Here is a 14,125-nt window from a genome sequence, read left to right on the forward strand (position 1 = left end):
AAGTATGACTGTATATATAGCCAGAAGTTTTTGGGATAAGCACTCACTCTCACTGTTTACCATGAGCTAAAATAAAGAGAATGAAATCAACACTCAACTCCGAGTATATTTCATTTCTCCATCTTCTTAGCAGACAGAAACTATTCTGTACTTCGTTTGCGCAAAAGGAGATGTGGCTGTTCTGTGTAATATGAAGACCATATTACCATGATTTGTGAAGTTCAGGAGATGCCAGTGGGGGAAAACTCTGATGAGGAGAAATAATTGAGTTTAGGAAGGGAAAATGAAGCCTCCCCCCCCCCCCTTACAACATGAGTTTGGGCATTTTGGATGAAATTGTGTGGTGATTTCCAATTCCTCCCATTTTTATTTTTATTTTTGATACAGTACTTCTAGTTTTACTTCACTCCCACTAAAGCTATACTAAGCGACAATTTAAATTTCAAACCATACCAGCATTATAGCCTTTACTGAGCATAATGTTCAGTACAGAGTAACTCCCCTGTAAAAAAACCCCACAAAACCCCATGACTGTTCCTTTAAAGTTTTATATTACAATGATTTACAGGTTGAAAAAGTTTGTTATGTACCCTACCAAGCATGAAGGTTACCTGTTGGGTGTCAGCCAATATTTAACTTCCCAGTGAGATTAGGTGTAAGAATACATTTACTTTAAAGTTAGATCAGTACCAGGCAACTATTCAGCAGCACAAGATGGAATTTTCATCCAGCTGATGGTTTCTCTGTTCTATTCAAGAGTATCATGATACTGTTCACGTAAAATCTTTGTTGCTGTGAATTTCTTTATAAAAAAGCACAGAGGAGGTAAGTTTCTGGTAACCATGACTGATTACCTTTAAAGCTTTGATTTAAAATTAAACAGGAAAAATAGCAGATAGAAAGGAACTGATGTGAAAATGAGAAATGCTTTGAGATGTGAAGCCAGAATACATAAGATGAATAAGCACAGAACTTAAAAATAAATGTAGAAGTGCTTTGGTGTATGTAGGCAAAGTATATGTACCAATGAAGGTATAATAAGATCAAACAGCCGAAAAGTACCGTATTTTTTGCTCTATAAGGCTTACTTTTTCCCTCCTAAAAAGTAAGGGGAAGTGTGTGTGCGTCTTATGGAGCGAATGCAGGCTGCGTAGCTATCACAGCAGCCAGAACAGCAAGAGGGATCCCTCTTGCTGTTCTGGCTTCTGAGATTCAGAATATTCTTTTTCCTCCTCCAAAAACTAGGTGCGTCTTGTGGTCTGGTGCATCTTATAGAGCGAAAAATACGGTAAATTGTTATAGGCTGGGGACAGAATGATTAAATCAGAAACAGTACCCTAATTCTGACCAACAGTCACTAGAAATCTTTAAGCTACAATTAGATCGGATGACATTTTGAAAAATGCAATATGCAATGTTATGTTGCTTATGGCTTTTTTTTAAAAAAGCCTCCTAGATAGCAGAACCCTTTTATTGCAGGAATGATTAAGTGGCATTCAACAACTTCTGCATGTTAAGACAGCCAGAATGAATTGCAGCGCCCTACTCACATGTTATAGTTTAAAAGCCATGTGCCTAGAACAGAAACTGGCTTACACCTATTTTTAAAGCCCATTTTCTATAGGTGGCAATGATTAACACCACATTCCGAGTGTTGCCCAGTGCTGATATAGTGTGTGCATAAAGTAGTTCAGGCACCAGAAGGCATCCTTGTGCCACTGTTCAATGGACAGGTAGAGTTACTTTTAATCATGCAGGTCATCAGGCCCTCTGTGCCAGTGGGGCATGCAGATCTCTTGTCATGTGGGGTGTTTGAGAAGCCTGGAAGGGATTTGTGTTGGGATCAAACACTTTCTCCAAGTGCTTAAAATGCATATATAATCTGATTAATATACACAAGATCATTAGGTAGAATGAAGCCAAGTCTATATTATGGCAGTACAGTGGTACCTCGGGTTACATACACTTCAGGTTACATACACTTCAGGTTACAGACTCCGCTAACATAAAAATAGTACCTCGGGTTAAGAACTTTGCTTGAGAACAGAAATCGTGCTCCGGCAGCGCAGCGGCAGCAGGAGGCCCCATTAGCTAAAGTGGGGCTTCAGGTTAAGAACAGTTTCAGGTTAAGAACAGACCTCTGGAACAAATTAAGTACTTAACCCGAGGCACCACTGTAATGATACTTGGCCCCCTCCTTAAAAACTGGCATGTCAATCAGGCAGTGTCTTGCTTAAGGCCACCCAGTGGCTGGGTTGAAATTTGAAGCAGAGACGCTGCCTTATAGCCTTGGGTAGCAGGCACACTTCACCTTAAAAGCACATTTCCCACATTCCCTCAAAGAATTCTGGGCACTGTAGTTTCTTAAGGGTTGCTGGGAAATGTTCCATCTGTGAGGGGTAAACTTCAGTGCTCAGAATTCTTTGTGGAAAAGAAAGCACTTCAAATGTGCTTTAAAGGTATACACAAACTAAATGCCATGCTTCATCAGTTAAAGTTGTGTCATCTTTTAATCATAATATTTCAGCAGAATCTTGTTCATCAGGATCATTCATTAATACATGCCTATCTTATGAATCCTAATTTGTCCCTATAATTATATACTTTATTATGTAAATTGATCTTCTATATTTGTATTGAGACAACATTTGATGTAATGAGTGATAACCAAACCCAGCATGAATCAAATCCCCAACTTCCTACTTAATACTGATCCTCTCTAATGCTTGCAATAAGATTATCTAAATCTTTCTTCCTATACATTCAACAATATTTTTTTTTGCTCTTAGACTTTTTAAAATCACAAGTGCATTTCAAGTTCAAAGTACAAGAAGAATGAGAAGGAACTAATTAATACGTTTTCAAGACAACTGCCTCTTTATGCCTAATGTAACATAACTTGGTATTTCTGTGACCCAATGTGCTTTTGAGTTTACTAAGCAGAATCCCAGTGATTCTAGTCTGCCCCTCACTACGTAATTTCTGTTCCACACATAGTATCAGCAAAGCTACACAAATTTTCATTTCTGTGATTCCTTCTACTGAAGAGCAGGCATAGGCAAACTCCGGCCCTCCAGATGTTTGGGACTACAATTCCCATCATCCCTGACCACTGGTCCTGTTAGCTAGGGATGATGGGAATTGTAGTCCCAAACATCTGGAGGGCCGGAGTTTGTCTCTGCCTGCTGAAGAGAATTTCATATGCCCCTGGGGTGTTGCTAGATGCCTAAAGGACTTGGGTCACACACCCATGACACACAATTGCATATGTTAATTTTTATATATTGATGCCTCTGGAAAATTAAGATGGTGAATAGCTGGCATTTCAGCAGCACTATACCCAACAGCTGCCTTATCAGCAAAGTTTGTTTTTTTAAAAAAAAATAAGTTTAAGAAAGGGAAAGCGACAAAAGCAATGAGCCACACCACAAAAGACCTGGGACTTGGGGCACCCCTTAACAATGCCCCAGTATTCCCTTCTCCCAAGAATGTATGATTCTCCTGTATGAAGATGACTGATGCATGCTTTTGTGTTTAATGACAGTTCACTGAAAATATGGCCACCTTACAGAACTTCACAAAGGCTCTGGAAGATACTTTCAGGAAGACCTTCCTTGATTACATGAATAGCTGGCGAAGAAATACCACAATTGAAGAAAATACGTTGCAAGCAACACTTGATGCTGAGAACTTAAATTATGTCATTATGTATCTCATGGTGATGATTGGGATTTTCTCCTTCATTGTTGTGACGATCTTAGTGAGCACCGTGAAATCAAAGAGACGAGAGCACTCTGATGACCCTTATCACCAATACATTGTGGATGACTGGGGCAACAAGCTCAAAAACCAGACGCTGCTCCACCATGACCTTAAATGCACCATCCATGAAAATACTGGTGCAAAGGATCAAGCGAGCACCCAGACTGCTTGATCTGTGGGAGAAATTGCCACTACCTGAATGAGGTAGTACTGGAGAATTCTCTCTCTCTGTGTGTGTTATTTTAAGTCATTTTACCTTTAAAAAATATAAATGCTAAACAATATCATATTGTACAGAAACCAGTCTTCCCAAACAGGGTGCTCTCCAGATATTGTAGAGTGCAACTCCATCATCAGCAAATACTTCCAGGCAAATGTGTTATGTATTTTGAAGTCTATATGACTAATGTAGGAAGAACCTTGTTTGTTTTTAAGGTTGCGGGCAGTAGCAGCTTTGAGACTCTTTAAGTGACTGAATGACTCAGTGAAAACTACAAAAAATGTTGCCACTGCTTTACTAAACAAGATGGGAGAGGACATCCAGCCACCACAATAATCTTTTCAGCCAGCTTCCCTGTTTTCATCGGTTTCAACCAACCTACCTAACCTTTAGAACCCTTTTAAGGTGTTAGCAATCACATAATAGGACAGGCAGGAATGAGGGTCCTAGCTAAACTGCTTCCTTCTGTTGCCTTCCAAATTATGGAATACAACTGCCTGAAATGGGGAGGCTTTTTTCTTCCACAAAGGCTCCCCCCTGCATATCTCAGAACCCTAAAATGCATGGGGGGGGGGGGGGCTCCACGGATGCAAAAAATTGAAGCTGAACCAAGGGGCACAGTCCTCATCAAACTTACACAGTTCCATTTACAGTCCATTGTGCTACTTCATATTCAGAGACTGGTATTTCCCGATCATAGTAACAAGACCAGGACATCCTACAAACCTGCTTGCAAAGGAATCGTAGCCGCTTTCACTCATCATCATATCGTAAACATCAGAAGCAAAAACTGCAAGGTTCTGTCTCAATATTAACCTTCTTTAATGAATCTGTGTGTGTTGATTTCAGCACTCTGTACATTTGATTGTTTTGTTTATGTTATGTTTTAAATTGATTATGTCAGCTGCTCTGAAGCCAAAAGGCAGGGCAGAAATAATTGCATAAATAAACAAATGATATGTATATATTTATTCATTCTTGCCTCTTGGTAGTGTTGTGGGCTCCCTACTTTTCCTAACAATTATTATGAACATTATTACTAGCATTTATAAACCTTTAGGGTGACGAAGGCTGATTCTGTCCCATACGCCCAGGTCAGTGGACTCATCTATTTGTCATGGATAATTTTGAAGATTGTAGTATCCCAAAAATTCTAATTAGCTGCAGTGACATTCCTGGTGACCATAGATGCCTTACTGCAAGATGCACAAATGCAGTTTTCTGCACGCCACCCTTAAGCTTTGTTCAAAATGCTGTAAATTGAATTTCAGCCCTATTATCTTACTGATCCTGCTAGGGTATTTGCCATTTAGCATTTTCATTTTATATTTGAACTGGCTTTATTATATCAGAATGTGTATCCCAACATTTTGAATTAACGAAAGTACTAATTCCTCTCTGGTTTTTTAAAATTAATTTTCACAATTAAACATGATCATCACATAAGTATAAAAAAATAAACCACACACACAAAAGAAAAGAAAGGGGGGAAAGTATTTTCACGCTATATTAAATCCACATTTTGGGATTACTCAGATCCCTCGACTTCCCTTTAAATTTGGAGCTAATTAAAGATAATGAAATTACTGACATGTATAAATTAAGATAATATAAAAGGACCAGGGGAGGGAATGGAGGGAAGAACTAATTCCTCCCTGAATAAGCTGTCTTGCATATCCAACAGTTGTATAGTCACTCCCAAGAAAACAGTAAAACGGGTATCTTCATATATTACTTATTCATTAACATACTTCACTCTCATAGCGAGAAATTTCCCTAGTTACATCGCTTGTGAGCACAGCTGTTTGACTCACGCGGCTTTCTCCCCGCAGGACAAGGGATGAAAGGGTTAACATCTAGTTTTAAATTATTGACGCGCTGTGTGACGTATTTTCAGACAGCAAAGCCTTCTGGGACTTGTAGTTTGTAGCCTTTTCCTGTGTTGAATCGCTGATTGTAAGGTAGTGTGGCTTTTAAATCACAAAATGCGTAACGTTGCTAGGCTTGTTTGTAATAGTTTTTCTTTTAAATGTTAACTTTAATAACTCATGGAAGCTGATGGCGTTGTGGGCCTTGTTTTCAATATTTTGACCTTCTTAAAAGAATCATGATCGTCAAATGGCTATTACGTTTACAGTTGTTCTGCACCTTTGATGCCTTTAATTCTCTGAACGTTTACTTGCAAGTAAGCTCCGGTGAAATCTGAAACAAGTGACTTCGACGAGCATGCATAGGTTCAGATTGCACAATGCACATTAAAAGCGGCATGACTGAAATTCTCTCCCCCCCCCCCCCCGCTTGCATAATTTGCACAAGCGTGAGAGTTCCGGGACAGGTCACTGCAGATTCCTTGCTTCTCGGTTGGTCTGCTGCTACTTCGCTGCCATGATTTAGTGTGTCATCCTAACTCAGACTTACGGTTTATCTCCTCCAGATAAGCCATAACCTTAGTTACAGCTTGTAGTTTGTCTGAGTAGAGCGAAGCACCCACAGTCTCTTCTATGGGAGCCATGTGCTCATGCTAAGCCATGGTTTGGTCTGCAGACTAGCTCTGTATTAGATGCAAAAGCCCAATTTAAAATGTAGCTATGCTTATCTATGGGACGCAGGTGGCGCTGTGGGTTAAAGCCTCAGCGCCTAGGGCTTGCCGATCGAAAGGTCGGCGGTTCGAATCCCTGCGGCGGGGTGCGCTCCCGCTGCTCGGTCCCAGCGCCTGCCAACCTAGCAGCTCGAAAGCACCTCCGGGTGCAAGTAGATAAATAGGGACCGCTTACCAGCGGGAAGGTAAACGGCGTTTCCGTGTGCGGCTCTGGCTCTGGCTCTGGCTCTGGCCAGAGCAGCGATGTCACGCTGGCCACGTGACCCGGAAGTGTCTCCGGACAGCGCTGGCCCCTGGCCTCTTAAGTGAGATGGGCGCACAACCCCAGAGTCTGTCAAGACTGGCCCGTACGGGCAGGGGTACCTTTACCTTTACCTTTTATGCTTATCTATAACGCAGGCGAGGAAGTGCATGTTTTTGCACTCAGAATTTACAGAGCTAGGGAGAAGAAAGCTTCACTTCTGCCTTTGGTATCCTATGCTGCTCTGATGCTATTGAAAAAGTTTCTATCTGCATAAGGGCATTTAGTTGGCTAGTTGTGAACATGACCAGTTAATTGGTTTCCCAATCTATTTAAGTATTGTATGCTTATGTATTTTATTTATTTAAAATATTTTCATACTGCCTCTCATTAAAAAACACATACAAGGCAATTTCATAGTAATACATAATAATATCTTTTCATAATAATACATTTCATTAAAATTACAGTAACATAACTGCTGGTGCATGTCTTCTAGCAGAGGGAAAGTGATTCCACAGGTGCAATGCCACAACCAAGAAGCCTCTACCACTGGTTATTGTAAAGGTATACTTGTGCAGACATTAGGACCTCACTGGCACATCTCTATGCCATGTTAGCAATTTGCAACTTTAGCGTTGGTGTCAATGTGAAAAGAACAGTTGCAATATGCTTCAGATAAGCAGACATATAGCAGCGGTGGAGAACCTTTGGTCCATGAGGCTATTTTCCCCAAACCACACTGATCTACCCCACTCCTGACATCAGATGGGAGGCAGGTAAAGTCATGGCCTTCCTTTTGAAGTGTGTCATAATGACATTAGGCGATTGACAGGTAGGCTTGTGGAAATAAGGATCTGGCCTGCCCTGTTGACAATCGCTGGTGTGTGCACAAGCAAACAAATTTGGCACTAATGAAGCTGTGCTGATGTGAACAGCTAGGAGAGAAAGAACTCTGAGATGGCACTGGGAGAAACAACCAACAACTAAAGGTGATAAGATGAACACACCCTAAATCAGCCCTTCTCAACCTTCTGTCCCCAGCTGTTGTTGGACTACAACTCCCATCATCCCTAACGATCAAGACCAGCGGTCAGGGATGATGGGAGTTGTAGTCCAACAACAGCTGGGGACAGAAGGTTGAGAAGGGCTGCCCTAAATTGTTCTGCCCAAAAGCTGTTCTCTCCCCGCTGCCCACCTTTTATTTATTTAAAGCTCCAATAGCCGGTTAACTACATGTATCTGCATGCAATGTGCAGGAAGATTTTTAGTCTTACACATGAACCTTATTGTTGCATGTCATGTGAGGTTTTAACTCTCCTGATTGACCCAACTGGAATCTGTAAGAGGGAAATAGGGTGACTGGCTGTTATAATTTATTATATCATTCAGCATTTTTATCTCAGATTTTATAGTAAGCCCAGACACCAAGTCTGGTCTCCTTTTGCTGAGAGAGACTGTATAGCTTGGGGACAACAAACCCTAATGGTGTACAGATTACTTGTATCTACACTTTATCTGACTTTTTAGTGGGGAAACAAACATGATACCAGGGCTTTCAAGATAGTACTTAACCTTGAACACAGAACCTGTAAGGTTTCTCTTTAAGCTGCTGATATCAGTGTAAAGAATTCATGCTTCTGTTAACATATCAAGTGGAGGATCTTGCTTATCCAATACACAATTTTTTTCATCTCTTGTTTTCTGCTAGGTGAAAACAGTATAAAAAGCAGTGTAAGCTGGAGAGAGAAGGTACTGGAAATTGCAGGTCATCTTGCACAGTGGGTACTTGAAACGGACATAGAAGACAAGTGGTTTCAGAATAAATGTGCATGCTGCAACTGTAGTCCTAAGCACACTTACTTGGAAGTAGATTCCCTTGAAATCTAGGAGTTACGTACTTACAAATAGGTGGTAAGCATCAAATTGTAAATTGGATAGAAATTTGCGGGAGTAAGTTCCATGAAAAGGTTCTGAGTCAAATAAAAACACTTCACAGTTGAACAAAATCAGAAAAGAGAAAATTATTTTTCCCTCCCGTTACTGGCATTTTATTTTAATAAAAGCACTGCTGATTTTTTGCTCTGGGATGAAAAAATCATGCATGCTGGGGGAAGTGTGAGAGGAAAATGTTTCTGGTCTCATTAAAAAATGAACTCTGGAACACTGACAGAAACACGTTTCAAGTTTAATAGCCTGGATGTTGCTTCTGGGGCCTGATTTTCTGTTTTTTCCTGAGCTTCCATTATTTATTTTTCCTATTTTGTTCCATACACAGAGTGGTTTTGGAATCCCTAGCGTTTAACTTCTTCTTCTGCTGCTCTTTCATTTCTCTCCTCCACTGTTAGAGCCAAACAAATTCAGCCAAGCCACTAAAACAGATGGGGAAGCCCAGTTTTTGGCCCCCAGGCATCTTGTGGGCATCTTGGTGGTTAATATACCAAATCTGGAGACCCTTTAGTACACCATCTAGCCAAGCTAGTAGATCGGGGCCAAATCAGACATTTTAAATTATACCCACTTAAAGCATATGCCTGGGTAGACTTTCTGGGACAGAAAGGTTTTTAGCAGGTGCCAAAAACAACACAGTGAAGGTGTCTGCCTATTATCAATGGCCAGGGATTTCCAAAGAGTATACGCTTCCACACTAAAAGATCAATTTCTTGCAAGTGCAATGCTATCATTATGCAGCACTTGTAGAAGTGCTAGTTCTATGGATCTATGCAGTTAAGTGGGCACATAAGGGCACCCACATGTTTGAATGTTTCCCCACATTAGATGCCTCCTATACTTGGGAACTGTACCTCCCAAAGGTAGCACAAGGATTTCTTAAAATGCCTACTTTGTACGTAGAAGAAGTACATTCAGATATACAGTACCCTGGCTGCAATCTGAATGAATATAGTCCCAGGCTGACTGGAATACTTTATGCTGAATATATAGACTGACTCTCTGCCTTCAGTAGCAATAAATAAAATACAGTCAACTTTTTGTGGAATCTTAACTGGCTTGGTTTCCTTATGTTTTATCTGGAGTTATAGTTTCATGTGGAAGGAATACTTTCATTCATTTGGCATTAAAATGGGTACTGAATGTTCAAGTTCTGAGAGCTTTGCGCTGGGTTTATAGGGGTTCCTCATTCCCAAACCTAATTCTCCACACTCTTAATTGCCTCTCAGACGGATGCCAACCTCACGGTCCATTTTCTCCTGTTTGTTGCACTAGAGGAATGAGATACACCACCACACAATCACTTACACTTGTTGTTTCCCCCTTGCTGACTCTTAGACCTTGAATTTCTACTGCTAGAGCTTTAATGTTTTTATTCCGCAGAAAACTACCAAACCATGACCCGGATCCTGAAAGTTAGTCATGATTTCCTTCTGTTGCTACCAGTTGCCCTTCCCCTGAAGTTCGTTCATAGACCCACTTACCTGGGAGAAAGCTCCATTAAACATTGTGGGATTTACTTCTAAGTGGACTTGTATAGGATTGTGCTTTTATTAGGACTTTGTCACAATTAACAAGCTCACAGTGCAGCCAGTGTGGCTTTTTTAGCTGAATATTCTGGAATTTGCAACAGGTGGAAAAGGATTGCCCTGTACAGCTCTGGCACCTGTCTCCAACCAGTCAATTCTCTGCTTTCATTACACTCCAACTGGTTGCTGTTCCTGTCACTCAGCAGATAAACATCTCCCATTCAGACACTGTGAGAGCTTTCTTGAAAGTTCTGTATCTGTCTAAGCAGCAGGAGCCGTGAACTTCCTACACAACTATATAGTCAACACTTCTTATTATATCCTAGGACAGATTGGCTGGATATTTTTGTCAGGTGATCCTTCCTCCACCAGTTTCTCATATATATCAGAGGAACAAATAAACTATCTGAATATCTTATTTTTCAGGTGGCTTTTTTTACTCCACTCGTTTCTCATAAATCTGACCAGCACCGTTTGCTTCTGCCTGAGGTATAAGCCTTGACATTGTCGCTGAATCAAAATGTGGCTAATGAACTGGAAGGTGAGGACCCTTAATCTGTAAAACCTTGCATGCTACTTTCTAAACCAAAGAGCTAAGGAAGAAATAGTTATGCATGTTTTGTGTGGATGGATGACTCTGTCAAAGAACAATCCTCGGTTTAACAGGAACATATACTTGCATCTTCAAATACCTGCATTTTTCTATTATGTGAATTCATTGCTATGCAAGTGTAGTCCGTTAGCAGTTGAGAAACAAGTTAAAAGTCTTATAATTTAATATTTTCAGCAACAGTAAAAATAAAATACAATTATTTACTGCATGCAGTGTTGTTGGGTTTTGTTTGTTTGTTTGTTTGTTTGCACCCAAGTTCCCTTACTATTATCTTGTTTTTTCAGCTGCTGATAGACTACAGTTTGTCTCAGTGGATGAATGGATGCTTTAGGCTCTCTGGTCTTATGCTCTGTGTCTGTGCCCTTTCCTAGTCCTGCCATTAGATAATATCTGCATTCCTGTGGGTTTGGTGCACGTGAGCCTCTCTTGCCACTTACCAGAAAAGAATTTCACATGTCTTGAACTGTAGCAGATGACAGTTTTAAAAAATGTGTGTATGTGTTGTTGTTGTTTCCATTTTAGGCACTGGAAAATTTCCCACTGCTAATGTACATTTTAGCAGCTAAAACATTAATCCTTTGCTTAGCATTTGCTGGGGCAAAAATGTACCAGAGGAAAAGGCTTGAGGAGAAAATGAAAAAAGAACAGGAGGAGAAGCTGAAAAGGGAAGAGAAAAAAGAAAACTGAAACGTCTTAAGAGGTATGGTCTGACTGGAAAGAATGCTTGCAGTGTTTCTTGTCTGACACCATTCACCACTATGTGTGTAAAGCAGCCTTCAGTAACCTGGTGCCCTCCAGATATTTCAGACTACAACTCCCATGTGCTCTAGCCAATGCTGGCTGGGACTGGTGGGAGCTGTACATCTACAAAACAAAGAAGTACCATGAGAGCCATACACTGTGAATCAATCTGGGCCCTGCAGTACTAATCTGAGGCCCTTCCTTAGGTGGTCCCTCCACAAGAGGCTCCGAGGGCAGAGAATGGGCTTTTTCTGTGGTGGCTCCCCATTTGTGGAATGCTCTTCTAGGGCGGCTCATTAGATGCCAGGCAAAGCATTTCTCTATAACCAGGCCTTTGGCTGATTGAACATTCTATGGCCTTTTAAATGCTTTAGTAGGGGGATTACTGGTTTGTTTTAGTTTTATTATGTATTTGGTGTTCTCATTTTGTATTTTTATGTTGTGCCCTGTGATCCACGGGTGAAGGGTGGAGTAAAAATGTAATAAATAATAATAATAAATATAAAATTTTGCAAAATTACAGTTAAAAGGGAATAAAGCTTTTCTTAAACAGTAAACATTTTTCAAAGGCATACACCTTTTGCCTGCCCTCTCACAAGCTCTTTTGTACAAGATTGTAGCTTACAGGCCACCCACCTATTCTCAGATGATAATAATAATAATAATAATAATAATAATAATAATATAATTTTATTTATACTCCGCCTTCCGCAGCCAGAGCCGGCTCAGGGCGGCTAACACCAATAAAATCACAGTAAAAACGTAAGGGGGGGGACCCAATTTAAAATAGAGGTTAAAATGCAATTTAAAATAGAGTGGTACGTGGTTTATGCAGGTCTGTTTTGTGGCTGCCCATCTCAAAAAATGGATCATTAACTCTAGCAGGGGGCAAGTTGGCTGAGAAGCAGCTGCAGGGGGGGGGGCGGGGCTGGAAATACCAAGTAGAGGATTCCACAAACATCTACCCCCACCCCCACTGCTGATTCTCCTCTGCAGATCATATCCTCTTGGCACCACTTTGCGGATCCCAATATATGAAGTGGTCGTGGAACATGAAGTTCCATCCTAAGGTGTGTTATGACCTGGTGAATCACACCGTCCTAACAGGAATATAGGAAGCTGCTTTGCATTGAGTCAGACCATTAGTACACCTGTCTCAGTATTGTCTGCATTGACTGACAGTGACTCTGCAGATGTTCCCAGGATTTCCTGGAGTGACCTGGGTGCTAATCAGATGATCTGCCCCTGAGCTGTGGCCCTTCCCACAGATGTCCCCAGGCATCCACATGGGAAGACTGCTGCTGTTTTAAAAAAATCAACTACTGCAAATATAACTCTTTCTTTTGTGTGTGCAGCCGTTTGGCAGCTTGCTTGGATTCCTTTCCTGGGAGAGTTGAAGACTTCACTGAAACTGAATGCTGTGCCAGAGAAACTTAATTCCCCCAGAGCAACATACAACAAGTGTGTTGGATTTTTATATTATTATTTTTCTGGTATAAGTAAGAAGAATATCCTGTCAGCTATTTATATAATAAAAGCTCTGTTTGTAAAACTGATTTAGTGTTGCGTATAGGAAATGGTACATGTCAGGTTGCTATGATAGAAGGGATTGTCTAATGAAATCTTTCCCTGAAAGCAAGAGGAGTTAAATTGCTGACCTTCCGCATTTTCCTCCCACAGGTTCTGATCTAGCTAAAGTTGGGTATGAATCCCATTGAGAACAATTGGACTTGAGTTAGTCCTGTCCGATCCGCTGGTTTTGAAAGGAATTTTGTTTGGAGTACAATAATCAGGAAACTCGAATTTTACATTTGGTTTAAAAGGCATTTCCCTCCCCTACAACATTGTGTTTCAAACTCAGGTTTGAAAACTTAAGTATGAAAATCCAGCTGTCACCTATTTACTTTTAACAACTTCCTTTTGCACTCTGCTACTTAGATTTTGCTATGGCTGCAATCCCGTACACCTTACCTGAGACTAAAGTCCATTTAAATTATTGGGTTTCTAAGTAGGTCTGTAAGGCTGCAGTCCTGTGCACGCATGCTTGGAATAAGCCCCATTGGACACAGTGAAACTTTCTTCTGAGCAAACTTGCACAGGCGTGTGTTGTATGCCTGATTTCTGCAGGACAGTTAAGCATTGGTGGAACTGCTGTTGCCATCTGTGGAACTTTAAAGTGTTTAACTGAAGCTGTTCTCCAGGTTTTCTTTATAAATTGTAAGGTTTGCTAAAAGAGTTTTTTTGGGTTTTTTAGGTTGCTTGAGTAATTACAATTAAATTGATGTCTGTACTAGATAGTGGATTTAAATACGATGTATCAGGAATGGGTTTTATTCCTTTTTTTTTTTTAAAGTAAGAAACCCACTGGTTTATTATTATTATTATCACTGTTCAGAGCCAGGTTTGCTACAACCCAGTGTCAAAGTCTAGAGAAAGTTCCATGCTGTAGCAAAAAGTTACTTTCATGAAA

General features: G+C 40.6%; 3 protein-coding genes across 9 annotated transcripts in view; all 3 read left to right on the plus strand.

The window, feature by feature from the left end:
* Nucleotides 1-374: 374 nt before the first annotated feature.
* The window catches only part of KCNE2 (potassium voltage-gated channel subfamily E regulatory subunit 2), a 221,928-nt gene continuing 208,177 nt past the window's right edge, over nt 375-14,125 (plus strand). The window contains exons 1-2 of one of the 2 annotated variants that reach the window (XM_079974988.1): nt 375-825; nt 3,545-3,969. In XM_079974988.1, the coding sequence (XP_079831114.1) occupies nt 3,557-3,934 (378 nt within the window). In that variant the 5' untranslated portion in view covers nt 375-825; nt 3,545-3,556 and the 3' untranslated portion in view covers nt 3,935-3,969. Of the gene's footprint in view, nt 826-3,544; nt 3,987-14,125 lie in introns of those variants that run through there. The other variant, XM_079974987.1, reaches the window with a different exon arrangement.
* On the plus strand, nt 5,896-13,211 carry SMIM11 (small integral membrane protein 11). 6 transcript variants are annotated; one of them, XM_079974994.1, is made up of 4 exons: nt 5,896-5,943; nt 10,728-10,842; nt 11,437-11,614; nt 13,011-13,211. In XM_079974994.1, exons 2-3 carry the CDS (start codon nt 10,822-10,824, stop codon nt 11,599-11,601), a joined length of 186 nt encoding a protein of 61 aa, XP_079831120.1. In that variant the 5' UTR covers nt 5,896-5,943; nt 10,728-10,821; the 3' UTR covers nt 11,602-11,614; nt 13,011-13,211. The 6 variants fall into 6 exon arrangements, with proteins under 6 accessions (XP_079831120.1, XP_079831124.1, XP_079831119.1 ...); XM_079974998.1 differs by lacking the exon at nt 5,896-5,943 and adding an exon at nt 6,148-6,167; XM_079974993.1 differs by lacking the exon at nt 5,896-5,943 and adding an exon at nt 8,502-8,736.
* CLIC6 (chloride intracellular channel 6) overlaps nt 13,006-14,125 on the plus strand; it is a 136,769-nt gene continuing 135,649 nt past the window's right edge. The window contains exon 1 of the mRNA XM_079974900.1: nt 13,006-13,116. Coding sequence (XP_079831026.1) covers nt 13,071-13,116 — 46 coding nt within the window. The 5' untranslated portion in view covers nt 13,006-13,070. The remainder of the gene's footprint in view (nt 13,117-14,125) is intronic.

Source organism: Podarcis cretensis, assembly GCF_951804945.1.
Source record: "Podarcis cretensis genome assembly, chromosome: 4".
NCBI classification, from domain to species: domain Eukaryota; kingdom Metazoa; phylum Chordata; class Lepidosauria; order Squamata; family Lacertidae; genus Podarcis; species Podarcis cretensis.

Excerpts from the sequence above, each read along its gene's own strand:
- SMIM11 (XM_079974994.1), top strand. The coding sequence starts at position 10,822 with ATGTGGCTAATGAACTGGAAG. Across the intron at positions 10,843-11,436 it reads TGTGGCTAATGAACTGGAAG|GCACTGGAAAATTTCCCACT; the intron begins GTGAGGACCCTT and ends TTTCCATTTTAG.